Source organism: Pantherophis guttatus, chromosome 2 (assembly GCF_059756535.1).
Source record: "Pantherophis guttatus breed Tessera chromosome 2, ASM5975653v1, whole genome shotgun sequence".
NCBI classification, from domain to species: domain Eukaryota; kingdom Metazoa; phylum Chordata; class Lepidosauria; order Squamata; family Colubridae; genus Pantherophis; species Pantherophis guttatus.
The window spans coordinates 70,041,275-70,059,487 of NC_142064.1; the positions used below are offsets into that span (position 1 = coordinate 70,041,275).

Genomic DNA, 18,213 nt, shown 5'->3' on the forward strand with positions numbered 1-18,213 from the left:
CAAGGTCCTTGAAGCTAGCCAGACTACTCAACTGTGTCAGGTCTAATTTTTTTAAAAAGAAAAGAAACAGTAATAAATTCTTCTCTACGACATGGTATGCTACTTCTGACACAGCTGTTAGAACACCAAGTGTTATTGGTGCTGATTGAAAAGACTTCTTAGGAGGCTTTTTTTTTTTTGTGCATAATTTATTGAAATATACAAACAAAACTTGCAAGGGGATATATATTGTCTTACACAATTCCTTTTGTCTGCAATACAATATATTGCTAACCTATTAAAAACTCCCCTGGTTAAATCACATAAAAACCTGAAAAGTCAAAACCTGAAAAATCTAACAATCTGACAAAGTGGAATTAACTAATATCTCTGGGGGCAAATATCTTTAGTTATGTTTTAAGTCCATGTTTTTGAGGTTTATAAAAAACAGATTCAATCTTCTGTGTGTGGTGCTGTAAAAACTCAGGTCAAAACAGATCCCAGATTAATCCTATTTTTTCTCATTTGCACTTTTGTAAAAGTCAAAGGCAAATTATGCTTAAAGAGATTGAAACAATATAACTAACTGGGATGCATAACTTAAGAATAAATTATCTTATCACAAACAATACAGGTTAATGTGAATGAATAAAAGAAAGAATAAATGGCACATCAGGTTTAGAATACTCTCTGAACTGCCAATTTCCTTGGTTTTAGCTGCTTTATATTTTTGGAATATTAAACAGTATTCCTAGTTATGAATATTTCCTAACGTATTTTAAAATGTGCTCAGCAGCAAGAATGGCCATTGATGATGATGATGATGATAGCCTTTATTGTCATTGTACATCATGTATACAATGAAATTGGTTTAGCCTCTACTGGTGCAACCCTTAACAGAAAATAGAGAATAATCCTTATAAAAATAATTGGGGGGGTGGGCGGGATTGAGATATTCAGATATGAAAACTTCATTATAGCTCTTTTATCTGAAGAACTGATAAACTGAAGTCAGGAAGAAGTCAGCTTCTCACAAGATAATGTTTCTATATGAAATATTGTCTCTTTAATAAACTACATATTCCCAGGTGTACACAATTTATGAAAAGTTAAAGAGAACTTAAGGGCAGATTAAAAAGGAAAGCACAATGAGAAGTCAAAAGATGTCATCAAAAATTAAATTCTACAGTCAATATATAAAGGGTGCACCTGGTGTATTTTATGTTTTGAGAAAATTTTCTTGAGAATAGAATTGTTGAGGCTCAGATACGGCCATCAATGTTGCTTAAGCACTGATTTTTATTCCAGATTGAATAAATATTACTTTTTTTTTTTTTTGCACTGTGCTCTAAAAAAATGAACACATATTGATATTGCACGGTTGTTCACTGATTCTTCTGACACAACTAAAACCTCAATTAAGGGGAATCTTATTTTGGCAGATTTCTAGCAAGAATCATGATGAAAAATAAATCATGAACTGCCCCTGAAGACGTCGAGAAGAAAGTTTTGTTATTGGCTGAACAGTCTAGATTTTTTTAAAAAGTGAAATTCTTCAGTTATATATACTTACAAATTTGGCATATGGTATAGCTAAAAGTTAATTAAACTTTGTTCTTCCTACTGGTTACATAGGAAGACAAAAAGAAAAAGAGGAATATGTAAGATCAGCACTTTAAAGCCTCTTTCCTGCTTGTCACACCCTATTAAATTATGTTTCAGCACTGCAACATAGATGTGTTTGTTTTACCTATTAATGCACTTAACAAAGTATATTTATGTTACTTAATGATGCATTACATTTTAATTCTATTGAAAACTATATTTAAAAAAGGTGAAATGACTTGGGAAAGGTGAGATTCAGAGGTTTTGCCAGCAGTAACTTACTGGCAATGAAACAACTTTTTTATCATTTTGACGAGTTTTGAATGTTATGCTACACTATTTATTAAGTGCCACATTAAGTATAAAAGAGAAAAGTTGGACGCTACACTGAGCTGCAAACACAATGCAAAACTGAAATATACTACAGCTCTTCTAACTATTCAGAACAAGCATTCAATAGGGATCTTATGGCAGCAGTTCCCATGGTTCACTCAGTGTTACATTTTGCTCTGTGCATGTTTGAAAGAACATTCTATAGCCATGATGGTGAACCTATGGCACACGTGCCAGAAGTGACATGCAGAGCCATCGCCCGTTGCTCTCCCGGGTTCCGGTGCGCTGGCCAGCTGGTCTTTGCACATGTATGTGTGCCAGAAACCGGAAGACCAGGTGGACGGTGCGCATGCACACACGCACATGCACTCCAGTTTCGGCAGATTTGCCAACACTGTTCTATAGGTTTCTTAATTTTCTATATAATGGTTATGTTTCCCTAAGGAAACATGTATTTATACATGTTGTTAGACAATTATAAGGAAATTAACGAATTACATGTCTTCACTAAAATTCAATCAGCAAAACCCACAGGGGTATTTAAATTCAATTATAGTATTTCTAGTAGAAATAATGACTTGAGTAGCAGCCACATCTCAGTTGGTGAACTGTCAATTAATAAATCAAATTTTAGGACAAGCAATTAAAAGCTGAAAATGGAAATGGTTAACTAACAACTCTATGCACTTCAGAATGTCTTAATAATGTAGGGGTCTATAACCCAATTTGTTATAGACTATCTTTAAAATAATTGTTGCTACCCTTTCTCCATTAAAAATAGATACACCGATGAGTGGAATTTGGTGTGAATCAAAGCAAATAATATTGAATAATTATCTTCACTATAATGTCAGATGCACTGCTCAATCCAATCACAAATCAAAGTTAACTATATTCTGTGCGGAAAAAGAAGGAATAAGTCTTACCAAGTAGTCATCAGGCTTAATACCAAAAAGTTCTCTGAAGTAACGGAAAGCTAGAGGAGCGTAGGTCTTAAATCTAAAGTCTGGATAATGATGAGCCGGAGTCAGATTGCTTCCTTCACTGAGTTGAAAGAGAAATTTAAAATATTATGTCTATACATATGCATTTACAGTATATACATCTTAACTTGAATTTTACTAAAAAATAGGAGCCTTTTCAAACTCTATTGTTGACTGAAGAATGAATTAATGTAACAGAATATGAAGATCAATCAATCAATCAATGGTTTTGGCTCCTTTTCTTCTAATATTATTCTTGAAGAAAATCAATGCCTTTAAAGATGTACAGGATTATACTGTGTTTCAGGCAACTAACATCTTCATCAAATGCTAATTATTAACATCAGCATCCCAATAACATTTCTCAGTAAAATACTTTACGTACTTCATTAAAATTTATACAGATTAGAAGTTTGAAGCATAAAAGAAGAACAGCCCTTTTTCAACCATATCAATATGTTACTAAAATGTCTTGAAAAGATCAAATTGAATTTATTTTTCATTCTGTTCTTTCATAGTTTTTGATTTTTACTCTTTAATTGCTTAATGTTTTAACAGATTATTTTCTTCTATTTTAAAGCATCTTTTCTGTTCTGCCTGAGAAGAATTGAACTATATAATAAGATTTCACAAACTATAATTTCTAACCACAGTCCATGTCCTTTCAAGGCCAACAGTGTGGCTTCCAAAGCCTTCCCAAAAGTTGCCATGTAATTATAATTTAACTTTTCAAAATGGCAACTTTTAAACTTCATATGCATTTTTCCTTAGCACACAGGTAGCAAAGCAACCTAGTTGAGCCATTCTTCATGTAGCCAAGTGAAGTTCTGAAGTTTTCAGTTAAGATATATTTTTTTCTGGATAAAACTATTTACCATTTCTAGCTTTTACTGACATTACAGAAGAAAACGTTAACTATTTAAGTGAACAAGGATTGTCAGTACAAATTTGTTTAAAGGTTCAAAACTCAGGAAAACCTAGCAATAAAAACCATAAATTTAAACTGCATGATACAAATGCTGTAGAAAAACTCTGCAAAGAGTCATACATTACACTATTAATGCAGCCTCATTTATGTGCTGTGCTAGGTTACATTATGTTATGTGTGGCTTCTTGTTATGTTTCTTTTTAAGCAAGTAGACTCAAAAATCCCAGAAAGTCAAGAGCAAACAAATCACATTCTAGTTTAGCTTGTTATGTAACATATTAAAAGATGTCTTAAAAGATCTAATTGCTTCTCTGAACTGTTCTGAAACCCTACTTTTTGTTCTAAACGTTGCATTTAGAATAATAAACTCTTATACCCAGAAACTCAGCAAATCCAAGTGTCAGTCCCCAAGATCACCTTAGGTTTGAATTCTGACATCAAGAAACCTGCAAGACTGTACTGTACTACCTTCCTAGAACATTAACAGTAATTATATTCTCTTGCCAAGCAAAAGACATTTATAAAGGGAAGGTTGCAGTCTTTGAGCAAAGGACTGAGAGAATAAGCATTTTTAGCTATTTGCTGGGTTCAGTTTTAAAACAGAATGACTTCAAAATAAAGTGATTAATTAAACTTTTATAAATCGCCTCAAAGGTACAAAATGTGAAACACATTGTATTTTTATGATTAACTCTTGTAATTTAATGTTACTTTCCTCAGGAAATCCAGATGTCTCTGCATTGACAATCATTATTTTAAGTTATTTGAGCTGTTGAATTTTTTATATCTGCAGGTGACAGATTTCAAAAATTACTATTTATCAAACTCTGCTTGGAAAAGGCTTTTCAAGAGAACACTGAATGCAATTTGAATCTCCAAAGTGTAATTTCATCTTTTATTATAAAGATTTTATTTCTTATGTTGCTAGTTTTTGCCTATTTTCTTCAAACAGGAGATAAAACCAACTTCTGAATTAATCTGCATCCCTTCTCCATGAAGAAGAACAATCACTTAAAAATATATTAAGTATTAAGCCATGCTCTTATGTTATAATGACTGTCAGTTGATGTGCTAAATATCTATACTGTTATATGACATTTAGTTGAAACCTTCATTACATTTTCTTTGGTATTATACAACAGGTTTTAGTATTAACATGTTAATTGAAAAATCTAAATAATATGTAATAATGTACTCTCCTCAAATATGCACTGAGATAGAGCTTCCTTAAATACAAGAAGAACTGACTAGAAATTTGGGTTTGTATAGACTTTAGAAAAATATCATTTTGTTATCTTTTCATGTAGATACTTCACATCATAAAACACCCATCATTTCCTCCAAATATAATAAGACAGCATTGAAACGGTTTATTTTCTGCTCTCCTTTAATATCCTCTGTAACTCTTCCTATTAAAATGCTGACTATTTAGAAAAGCAAAAATGAAACTCTACATGCATACGTATAATATCAGTGTGATAAACCTGTCAAATAAAAAAACTTATTACTCAGAGTATATTTTAATCGTACATGACTTAAATTCTTTTATCAATTATTATAAATAGAATACTTATAAAAAAGCCTTGTCTGGAATTAATGCATAACACATTCTAAAGTTTAAGAATAAATTTCAATTTATTCTGGACATGATCTAACAAAATAATACAAAATTGTTCAAATGGACCTACAAAGATTTATATAGGCCCAGGAGAATTTCAACCAAATCTCACAAGTTTTCTTTTGATTGTTTTTTAAAGTGAGGTGAGTACAAGAAACATGTATTAACAATTTTGAAGGAAGACTGGTTATCACTAGAATTAATCAACAAATCTGGTAAATAATATTCAAGGAAATAAAAAATAATCATAACTCATCCTTTACCTGGGAAGAAACACACTTTCAACTACATAGAAATCTTGCATAAGTACATCTCTGTCTGGTTTAGATGTAAGGTTGCCCACTGTGTATCCTATTCCCAATTGTATGGCACCTTTGATAGCTGAAGATGCAGTCTGCAAAAACAAATATATATTATGTTTAAAATTGTCATCTTGCAACACATGGTTTTTTGTTTTGTAATCTTCTACATTCTAAGAATATTTCAAAGTCCTGGTTTCCTCTACCTAAAAAACAAGTTGATTCCTCCAAGAGCATTTCTCAGATTTTGAGACAAATGATCTCAGTACATCATACAAGTCTACCAGAAAGATTAAAAGAAGCATTATTTGAAACTCATAGGTCACATACTGTATGAAAAGAAAGTTCATACCTCAAAAGCTGCCTAGTAGTGAGAGGGGGGGCAAAAATGAGCATTCCTCTGCCTGCACTCTCCCTTTTCACAGCAGATGGTCTACAACAGAAAGGAAGAACTCTGGAAATCTTCCAAGTGCTCTGGAATTCTAACAGCTCCCATAAATCATTATATAATTTAAGCAGGAGATGAAAAAAAGCAAAAAAAGGAGAACCTCATTTTTCCAATTATCATGCTCCTAACTTCTTCCTCTACTTTCCTTTTTGTTCCCTTTCTCCCCTTTCTTGCCCATTTGCGGGGAGCTCAGAGCCTGTAGTTTAGGAAGATGCTCACAGCCATGATGTTATGCAGCCACAGAGGAACGGGCAAAGCAGAAGAATGAACTTGAGTTTCTAATGGAAAGAATCAGCTGACAGGGCATCACTGTCCTCTGTGTAAGCCAATTATTACCACAACTATAGTGGCTGGATAACTGGTAAAGAAAGTAAATAGTTCCTGGGCTAAAATGCTACAGTGAAACAGTACGGAGGGTCCAATTGAACATTGTAGTTAATGGGCCAGGAAAGGAAATACTCAGGGGAAAAGAAAAACAGCCAGTTATTGTGTTTCTGTGAGTAAAAAAAATCAATATATAGGAAAATCAATATATAAAATTTGTTTTTTTCATGTCTAAATTTCAAACTGCGATGCTATTAAGAATGTGATGATGATAGCTTTTGAAAAAGAGAGATAAGGCAGAATTCTTATGAAAAAAAATGTCAATGGAGATTCTCAGTCATCTCTGAGTGAGATGGCTGTCACAAAGGTGCTTTTTCAAGAGGCAACTAGACTTTCTGGTAGAAAGTCCAGTTGCCTTTTGAAAAAGCACCTTTGGGACTTCTGAAAAAATATTTATCCGTAGAAAACTCTCAATGGTAGACAGATTACAAATATGTTATTTACTAGATGAATGCGTATGTTCTTCAGCAGTCTAATTATTCAGACTAATATAGAATCAATCTGGTTTTATTATAAATTTTTGAAGCTAATATGACAAGCATCTGGAAGTGTCTTCTCCATCTACAGTCAACAAAATTAAAATTATACACTTAATTAGATTGTAAAGGACTTCTGGCAGCCCGGAGTCATAAACTCTAGAAACACATAGTCAGAAGCCCAAATGAAAGGACTAGGCATTTCCTTCTTTTTTTTTCTCAGTCTAGTCTGATTTTATTGAACTTTTATAAGAAACAAAAGGCAGAAGTTTTAAGCTATCAACTGCTGCTTAAAGCTTCTATTACATCCTGGTTGCAGAGACTTAATTGGTGAGATTCAGTATTTCAAGTGGCAGAGTAGATTTTTTTTTTTAATATACTGTCCAATTTTATAAATCACACAATCTCAGCCTGTGAATGGCATGATAATATGAAATAGACAATACATTCTACTGCATTACACTCCTTCATTTTGTTCAAATCAACACATTTTGCTTCATTTGGGTAAGAACCTCCACAGTATCAACTCAAACATGTTCTTATTCAATAGTTATACTAAGTGGAAAAAAGAATCCACTCTTCATGAAATAAGCAGATATCTCTGCATTCTTACGATAAATTACAAAGACACCTTAAGTGGATTATAGATGGTTTCATAAAATGCATAAGAGTTTTGTTCATCTAATGAAGCAACAAAAGAGTAGTTATACTAAGTGGGGCCTTTGACTGGAAGTGTTTGTATGCAATTTGTCTTTTAATTATAAAAAATCAGTGACCACTGAATCTGAACTTGCAAACTATTTCTATCTAAAAATATAGAAGCAGCAAAACTGGAAATAAAGTAAGGAATTAATCCTCAAATCTATGCTTGCTTGTCATCCTAAATGTAAGTAACCATCATGTGACCTTTGAAACAATATCAATTAAAGACTTTCTACATGTGTGTCAACTCTTGAAATTCTAGTCCAAGATGTGTCAGCATTTTTTTACTGAAATTGGATGTCACATAAAATCCAGACCAGCTTGGAGCCTAAGGCTTCTTTCTCTGAAACCAGTTACCAATCAAAGAAAACAAAGAGTCAAATAAGAGGAGCCAAAACAAATTAACTCTTGAACTAATTAGACAAATTTCCTATATCTCTAATTTGCACAAAAAAGATACCACCATATGTGATAGTAGAGGATTTGCCTCCAAAGATTTGTTTTATATAGATAGGCAGATCATACAATCTTACTTGCTTTTCTAAAGATTTATAAATCTTTGCAATTTAATTCACCTGCAATGGAATATGTATGCAAACTAGACATCATGATGATAATAATTTTGTGCAAACCATTTAACCAAAGTTACATAATTTGGTGTGATAGACCAGAGAAGTTAATTCAGTTTGGAAATACCGTATCATGGATAAGCCAAGAATTTTAGGTGCCAACATGCACATGCACTCCTCTCTCCAAAAAAAGAGGTTCAATGTTTCCATGGATGGGTTTCTCTGTGATTTTATTAATATAATAATGTATATTGATACAGTAATACTTTTCAAAAATCCCTGTATTTGCAATATATATTTGCATGTAAGCCCATCAAGAGATTCTCAAAATTTAAACCAAAATATCATGAAAAATGCAGGTCAGCTTCTCTGCAGGTAATACATCTTTTTCTATAGTATTTTGGTTAAAAATTCTAGAGTTGGCTTATCTGTGGATGGACTTATACGTCAGCAATTACAGAACATAGTGTGTCAATCAATGCTGAAATGCTCCAAAGTCGGTTACTGGTTTGCTGCGCACGCACATGCGTGCTTCGCGAGCATGCGCACCGCAGGTGCTACCGCGCAGCGCTGAAAAAGGAGGCTTAAGAAGTCTTTACTAAGGTAAGTAGAACAGCGGGGGGGGGGACATCTGTGCCACACTATTTTGAATATAAATCACACGGCATAGCTGATCGTCGGAAATACCAGTTCATCTGAACCGGTAGCATTTTTTTACTACCAGTTTTCCTGAACCGGTAGTTTTTATTACTACTGGTTTGGGTGAACCAGTCCGAACCGGTAGCATTTCACCCCTGGTCTCAATTATGAAATTGCTAAACTAACAAGCTTTACAATGTGATTATTAAGGCTGGTAAGCATTATTTATGACAGGAAGTCATAAATGTTAGTGGACATTTCATTTTTATTCATAAGGTAACAAAGAAACCCAAGAAGACAAGCCAGGTTCTTCTATACTGAGCTTATATTTTAGAAAAATCCTCCCCTTAAATCTTTAGTAACATGCAGAGGGGACTATATCTTATTAGGCAAACTTATTTCAAAGGATCATGTCTTAAATTATTGAGCTTAATTTATTGGAACATAAATTAACAATTGTTTATTGTTTCTGGATTTTGTTGTCTATAGATTTTTTAAATTCTGGATTGTAAATCACCCAGAATTTGGTTTGAGATAGAGTTATCTATCTATACAAATGTCTTAAATAAATAATTTTTAAATTTAAAACTATCATCTTGTACCTGATGGATTTAGATTGACTTCCCAAATCAATAAACTGCATCCGTTAACACAATGAGCAGTGACTGTTATTATTCCTAAAGTACAGTGCATGGAAAATGCTAAAAGATCTCATGTGTTTTTGTATAATTATGTTTTATTTTATGGATGACTAAATGTCAAATCAAAAATTTAAAAGTACCATGAGTCCTTCCTGTTTTCATACATCAAGTATTCTCAAAATAGAACAAAGCCTCTGTAAATGATGCAGTTACTGCTCGTGAGTATTACTACAGAATTTATAAAATTTATATAAATCAAAAAGAACAATGCTAAAGCATAAGCAACCACTTAGAAAGTGTTATAGCTGAGAACGGATCATTTAAGAAAAAGGAATAATCTTAAAATAGATGTAAGTTTTTATTAGTTTTTATAAAACAGGTTTTTATAAAAAAGAATTAAGATTGAGGAATCTTAATTCTTTAATGCCCTTTATTTTGTGTATTGCAAGCAAGTAATTTATTGCAATCATTAAAAATAAAAAACAATTATAATAACTTAAAACACAGAAAAGAAAAAGCAACAGATTTACACGTGCTCAAAATTTTGTGTGAACCAAACTGTTTTGTCTCTTAGGTTTGCATACTGATATTCCAACTCACTTTAAAATTAGTCAGCTGTTTTTAAAGGTGAAAATTCAGATGCATATTTTACTTCAAAGTTCAGAAGCCTGCATATTCATTAATATACAGTAACTCTGGGGACAGAAGCCCTGAAAAATTAGGTCAAAAATTCTTTTTGAGGATTGAAAAGAAAATCTGGGGAAAAAAGAGCTAAGATCAATTTCTTTCCTAATTATTCAGAGGGGTTTTCCCTGCAGGTTTTCTAGAAAACAATCTACAAACTGGCTCAGTGCATTAGTTTTAGTTTACAGAACTCCAACTTCCAAGTAATTACCTCTTCCTAACCACCTTAAACTTTACAGAGTAAATACAGACTTGATTAAACAAATATTAGCTTCCATACAAGAGTGAGCAACTGCATCATATTTGCTGAACTGTGGGGTATGCTGCAACAGTGCAATATTAGCAGTAATGAAAGGGAGATCTCTTCAGAAGAAGACTTCATTCTCTTAAGCCTAGAAATAGCTCTCGCTGTTAAATTAACAGTAAGCCAAAAATATACATCACTAGACATGAGCTGCTGCCTCAAGACTATGATAGAATTAGGAGAGCCAAATCATTCAAGAAGCTTAGAATGAACTTTAAATAGTTATTAATCGGGAACAAATGTGAACAAATCAATGGAAGAGAGCAAAATTTTAGGTTTGGAGGACAGAATGTTATAAGTTATTTGAGCTTATAATAGAATATTCTTGAATAATTAAAAACTAAAAACAAATATTGGAATATTTGAAACAACATAGGATGAAATAATTATTTTATCCCATGTTTCAAATATTCCAATATTCAGTAGAACCTCTGGTCACAAATGCTTCTGACCACGACCAAATCAGCTTCTGACCAAAAAATTCACAATTATTTTCCCCCATAGCCGATTTCCCCTTCCGCGCCATTTTTTTTGTAAGCGCCAAATTTCCAAAATTAGGTTCGGGTAATGACCAAATTGGTTTGTGACCAAAGTTATGGAACGAATTATGGTCGTGACCAGAGTTCTACTGTATTGAGATTTGTTTTCAAAAATTTCTCCATGTCACAATGATATAGAGCAGGCATCTGCAACCTTAAACACTCAAAGAGCCATTTGAGCAGGGTTGAGCTGAAGATTTTGCGCAGTATCTGCATAACAAAATCGCTCAAATTCAGGAAGGCTTGGACTCTGACTGGGTGGATCCAGATGGGATGATGGAGGCGGGTCTTGAGAATATTATCTGGGAGGAGTTTGACCCTGTGGCTCCCGAGGACATGGACAGGATTCTAGGGAGGCTTAGTTTATTGGACCCGTGTCCTTCCTGGTTGGTGCTGGCTTCCCGGGAAGTTACACAAGGCTGGCTCCAGAGGATCATTAATGCTTTGTTGAGTGAGGGTTTCTTGCCTTCTGCCTTGAAAGAGGCAGTGGTGAGGCCCCTCCTCAAGAAGCCTTCTCTGGATCCGGCTGTTTTGGCGAATTACCATCCAGTCTCCAATCTTCGCTTTGTGTCGAAGATTGTTGAGAGTGTGGTTGCGCGACAGCTTCCCCAGCACCTGGATGATGCTGTCTATCTAGACCCGTTCCAGTCCAGTTTCAGGCCTGGGTACAGCACAGAAACGGCATTGTATATTTATACAAAGTCAGTTTATTGCCCCCACAATCTGGGTCCTCATTTTACCTACCTCAGAAAGGATGGAAGGCTGAGTCAACCTTGAGCCTGGTTAGATTTGAACTTGCAGTAATTGCAGGCAGCTGGTGTTAATAATAGTGCTTTAGTCTGCTGCGCCACCAGGGCTCAAAAAGTTGCTGGTTTTAACCTTTAAAATCCTTCATGGGGTGGGACCAGGCTATCTGAGGAACCAGGCTACCTTTCCCCCACTTACCATCAGCTTTCCCCATCAGATCTGGCAGAGAAGGCGTGCTGTGGATACCATTGACCAGGGATCTACATTTGGTGGATCCCAGGGAGATGTGCCTTCTTTGCCGTGGTGCCCGCCTTATGAAACATTCCCCTCCCCCTGAAATTAGATTGGCCACATCCCATCTGACATTCCAAAAGGCCCTCAATACCTGGTTATGAGACTAGGCCTGGGGCTCCTATGGAACCTGACCCTTGGCAAGATAGCTCCATTGTTGAGGGGTCCATTTCTTTTTCTCCCTCTGCTTTGATTGTATTTTGAGTTTTTTAGTATATTTTTTAACAGGTTTTTAAAATTTGTATACACTGTTTTTATATTTTTACCTATTATCATGTACTACCCAGAGTTGCCTTGGTAAGATGGACAGCCATATAAACTTGATCAATCAATCAATGAATCAATCATAAGAATAGAATAACACTCATTCTTCATCAATTATTATCATGTTCAGGGGTGAAATGCTCCCAGTTCGGACCGGATCACCTGATCCAGTAGCGATGGAGGCGGGTGGTTCGGAGAAGCGGTAGCAAAAATCCCTGCCCACCCATCCCCCCATGCCCAGCTGAGCCGCACAATCATCAGAGGCTTTTTTTTTTACTTTTAAAAGCATTTTTTCTACAACCTCTTCCGCCGAAAAAATGCTTTTAAAAGTAAAAAAAAAAAGCCTCTGATGATCGCGCGGCTCAGCTGGGATCATCAAAGACTTTTAAAAGGTTCCGGTTTCCCTGTCTTCGGCGATGGCGGCGCCCTTTGAAGCTCCGCCAGCCCCGCCGCCCGTAGAACCGCTCCGAGACGAGGAAGCGGCTCGAAAACTTCTAAATCCATAGGATTGAAGAAGGAGAGATCGCAGGGCACAGGTCGAGCCCCTGTAACCCCCCAGGGAAGTTTCTGGGGAGAGAACAGGCGTGGCTCCCTCCCAACCTGCTGAAACTCCGGGCAACGTGGGACGATTCTGCCTTTGCAGAACAAGCCGGCTGCAGGAAACTTAAAGCGAAAGAACCAGCTTTAATCAACAGTGAAACTATCTGAATCCTGAATCTTGGAAACGCAAGTATCAGCGCTTTGTTGACTTTTCAATCTGAGAAAACGCGAATGAGTGAAAGTGCTTAGAAAAAACATGGCGTTTAGCCTCAGAGTTAACGAGCCAGCGAGTGTGGATTGGTGAAGTTATTTTGCTTTGCTTTGTTACAAAGTTTCCAAGTTGCTACAAAGTTGCCTTGCTTGTTATAAGAGAAACAATTGGAAAATTTCTCCCTTTCAAAATGTGACTTTGCTTTACTTCAACCTTTATTTGATCAAATCTGGGGGACTTTTTTAGAAGTCTTTGTGCAGGAGGGAAAGGAAAAGGAACTTCCCTCTTTAGAAAAACTAGATCACGTGGCAGGATGGCTTCAAAGAAGCAGGAAGGGAAGGCAACAGGGGGGGGGGATCCCCCACACATAAACATGAAACGCAACTTCCCCCTGCTCAGCAGTTACAGACTCAGAAAAAAGAATTTGATGTGGGAGATTTAAAAGAATTTATTTCTAAAACTTTGGATGATAAATTTCAAAAATCTCAACAGGAGATAGATGATAAACTTCAAAAATCACATCAAGGGATAGATGATAAACTTCAAAAATCACACCAGGAATTTATGCAGGAAATTAATGAAGTTAAAGATATGGTGAAACAGAATCAAAACAAGGTGACCAAAAAAATATCAGAAGTGGCATCTGGCCTGGCAGAATTTATTGGGAAAGTTGATTTTAAAGTTGAAGAATTTAAATCAGAAGTTAATGTTAAAATGAAAGACAATGATTATAAAATTGCTGATGTTGACAATAAAATGCAGAGAGTTGAAGACGAGATTGTCATGATACAATTCAGGGCAATGGAGTTTGCTATACGGCTTCGAGGAATTCGAGAGGAGGAAAGACAGGATTTGAGACAAGTCTGTTCTGAGGCCCTGGCTAAGATTTTACAAGTTAATCCAGATGTGGTTTTTCACAAAATAGACAAAATTTACAGAGTGAACTCTTGGGTGGCCAGACAAAGACAATTACCTAGAGATGTAGTCATATATTTTACAGATAGAGAAATAAGAAATGATATCCTGCAAAAATCCTTTTACACTTCCGTACAAGTGGGGGGCTCACGAATTGGAATTTATAAAGAATTACCTCCTAAAATGCTGAAAGCTAGAAAAGAATTTGGTTTTCTCGTTAAGGAATTGCAAAATTTACAGATACCTTTCCGGTGGGACGCACCAGTTGGCATAATTTTCAGATACAAGGGAGAAAGATACCGTTTGAATACCGTGGAGAAGGCACAGCACTTCTACACTACTATTCTCAAGGAAAGAACACCATCTCCACGTACATCTACAGTTTTGGAGATTAAAGAGAGTGAAGAGAAGCAACCTCAACGAGAACTGCAAGAACAGTCTAAGCAGGAACTAGAAGAAGTGCAAGGTGCAGAAGGAGGTTTTCTGGATGAGCCCTTGCTGGAATCTTCTCCAATCTTGGACCCGGTTCGGATGATTGAAGTTAAGGATCAACGTATAACTCGAGCTCAAGCTAAGTTACTTAAACAAAAGCAACAACAACAACAGGAAAGACAAGACAAGGAGGCAGATAAGAGTACTGCACAAGAGATTGGAGCTATGGGAGGAGCAAGATCGAAGCTTTCGGATGATCTTCAATTATTTTGCTCTTTGCTCCAGAAAGAGGCTGATGATGCTTAAGTGTTTATCCTGGAATGTTAATGGGTTGAATTCAGCACAGAAAAGGAAGAAATTATTTACATATTTGAAACAATTTAATAATGATATAATTTGTTTACAAGAAACGCGTATCACAACTCAAGATCAAAAATATTTGATAAACTCCAAACTAGGAACACATTTTATATCTTCAACTTCGCAAAAAAAGAATGGTGTGGTAATTTATGTAAATAAAAAGTTAACAGCTAAAGTTATAGAAACAGATGAAGATGGTAGGTTTGTAGCAATTGAATTGTCTACCGCAAATGGCCAAATTCTTCTGATTGGGATTTATGCTCCCAATCAACAACAGGACTATTTCTATAAGATGTTACATACTAAAATATTGCAATGGGATTACAGATCTATTTTAATTATGGGAGACTGGAATGGAGTAATCGATTCTAAATTAGATAAAAAGAGTTTGGCAAAGTCTAGAATCAGATTACCACAGACCTTTTTTGACATGAAAGAAGATATGGAACTAAAAGATGTTTGGAGAATACATAATCCAAAAGAACTGGACTATACTTTTTTTTCTGACAGACACAGATCCTTCTCTAGGATTGACTTTATTTTGTTGACAGATGATTTACTTGTTAAGACAAAAAGAACAAAGATTTTTCCAAGAACTTTGACTGACCATAGCCCAGTATGGATAGAAATTGAGATGGACAAGGTTGAGAGACGTTCTTGGAAATTAAATGAGAATTTGTTTAGATATGAAAAAAATATAACAGAACTTAAAAAGCATTTGAAAGAATTTTTTGAAATAAATTTGAATAAAGGTACCCCAATTGAAATTGTGTGGGATGCAAGTAAAGCTTATATGAGAGGGGTACTTATCTACATGAACTCTAAACATAGACTGTTCCGACAAAAGAAAAGATCTGAACTGGAAATAGAAATAAAGAATAAAGAACAGTTACTTATTAAAAATCCAACAGATGAAAGAATACGTAGTGCTATAAAACTTTTGAAAGACCAATTTCAAATGCTTATGGCGGAATAAGTTGCAACAAACTTACAATATGCGAAGCATAACACATTTTGTAACGCTAATAAACCAGGCAGATGGTTGGCTTACACATTGAGGAAAAAACAAAGTATACGGACTATTGATAGTATTGATATTGGAGGGAAAGAAATCTTTCAACAAAAATTAATTAAAGAAGCTTTTGTGGACTATTATACTAAATTATATGCTAAAGAGGAGGTGCAGAATGGACTTACAGAAAAATATTTAAACGATAAAAGAGTTACAAAAATTACTGATCAACAAAAGACTTTTAAAAGAAAAAAATCCTTTTTTTGTTTTAAATGCCTCTGACGATCCAAGCTGAGTTGCCTGATCATCAGAGGCATTTAAAAGAAAAAAAGTCTCTGCCAATCAGGCAACTCAGCTGGGATCATCAGAGCCTTTTGAAAGCATTTTTTACAACCTCTTTGCTGAAGAAAAAAAACAAATTGGCCATGCCCACCTAGTCACATTACCCCACCAAGCCACGCCCACAGAACCAGTAGTAACAAATTTTAGATTTCACCACTGATCATGCTATAGAAAGTTATTTTCTCTATATTTGAACAACATACTTCACCATTAGGAGTCTTGTGGACCACTATTTTGAGATTTAAACCACATGTACTGACTTATATGCTTAATTTGGCGTTTTGTTCTTACAATAAAACACATTTTACAATTGTAATTATATCACATGACATGACTACACCATTTAAGGCTACTTTTGGTGCCTAAGAGCCATATGTTTTTCTAATGATGTTTTTGATTCATCTCTTCACACATATACTATATGGCAACTATGGAATTGAACTTTATGTTGTTAATGTTATTTAATGTAGTCATCCATTTAAGATAGACATAGTCCAGTGTTTTGTATTGTATTTCTTCAGCGCTGCTCTAAACTAAAATTTTAATTACTGTTATGATGTAGCTCCTTGAAGTACTTTGGCTTTTGGTTGTATATTGCTTTTTTAGAGTATAACTGTAGGCTAAAATACTTCAAATGGATAGCACTGACATTCTAAGCAAAACATTTACAGTAGTAATTTAATGGTTTATTTTGGGTCAAATGGACCAACATAAATTTGAGGATTTGATGGGATACCAGAAACCAAATAAAAATGTTTTTTTGAGGTGAAAGATCCAATCTAAACCTCAATTTAAAGACATTCCTTTGATAAGTAACCCTTAATATTAATATTATTATCAATAAGAACCAGTTTGGTCTAGTGGTTAAAGCATCAGGCTAGAAACGAAGGGACCATGAGTTCTAGTCCTGCCTTAGCCATGAAAGCCAGCTGGGTGACTTTGGGCCAGTTATTCTCTCTCAGCCCAATTCACCTCAGAAAGTTATTGTTATGAAGAAATAGGAGGAAGGAGGAGTATTAGATATGTTTCTGCCTTGAGTTGTTGATAAAAATAATAAAGGTAAGATATAAAACAAGTAATATTTTCATTAAATACAATTTAGACAAATACAAATAAATACAATTCTGCCTTGGTGATTTTTTTCCCTTGTCCTCTCTCACAGGTATGGCACTGTTGGGTTTTTTACTGCATTCAGGATCAGAAAGAGCCATCCCTCAACAGCTGGTGCCAATAAGGTTGGCAGTACCTTAATATTTTCCAATAGGAAGGAGTGGAAAAGAAGAAATCAGAAGTGTTTAATGTTTTCCAATAGGAAGGAGTGGAAAAGAATGAATCAGAAGTGATTTTGTGGTGATTAATTTTTTCTTCAGAAAGCAAGAGGAAAGGCATTGATTTGAGGCTCGTGTCCCAGAAGGTTTCTGGCTGGCAAATTGCTGCCTATAACTCTATAGTAACAATCTTCTATGTCTCCAAACATATTTTTCTTGTGTTCAAAGAACCATAAAGCACAAAAGAGAAGAGTGTCCATTCTAGCACTCTATATAAGCTGTTAAAAAAATGAAATTATTTTGAATCATTCAAAAAGGATATGAAACTTTACAAACCTTTTTATACGTTTTCTCCTCATTTTGTTTTTCAGAAGGGGGATCTCCATTTTCAGCTATAGTCTGCATCTGAAAAGATTTAAAAGTAGAAATATGTTTTATTAGTAGTGTTCTAACTCACCTTTTCCAGACAGGTAACAGTCAAATTAAATAAAACATAAAACATAACACATCAATGTACAAGCAACAACTAAAATCAATAATCAGGTGGTAGTGCCACTAAGCTATGCCAGATAGTGGACTTTATAGATTGACACTTGTGGACTTTGTTATTATTTCACCATTCTCTGGATAATTTAAAAGGTAAAGGTTCCCACACACATGCGAGCTAGTCGTTTCCAGCTCTAGGGGCAGTGCTCATCTC

General features: G+C 34.9%; 1 protein-coding gene across 10 annotated transcripts in view; it reads right to left on the reverse strand.

Annotated features, from left to right (window-relative positions):
- Positions 1-18,213, reverse strand: part of PIP5K1B (phosphatidylinositol-4-phosphate 5-kinase type 1 beta) — a 77,576-nt gene that overhangs the window by 32,395 nt on the left and 26,968 nt on the right. For 7 of the 10 annotated variants that reach the window (XM_034410280.2, XM_034410279.3, XM_087886166.1 and 4 more), the window contains exons 3-5: positions 17,850-17,918; positions 5,710-5,840; positions 2,844-2,961 (exon numbers count right to left, since the gene is read on the reverse strand). In XM_034410280.2, coding sequence (XP_034266171.1) covers positions 2,844-2,961; positions 5,710-5,840; positions 17,850-17,918 — 318 coding nt within the window. Of the gene's footprint in view, positions 1-2,843; positions 2,962-5,709; positions 5,841-6,097; positions 6,179-17,849; positions 17,919-18,213 lie in introns of all 10 variants that reach the window. The other 3 variants (XM_087886170.1, XM_087886168.1, XM_087886169.1) reach the window with 1 other exon arrangement.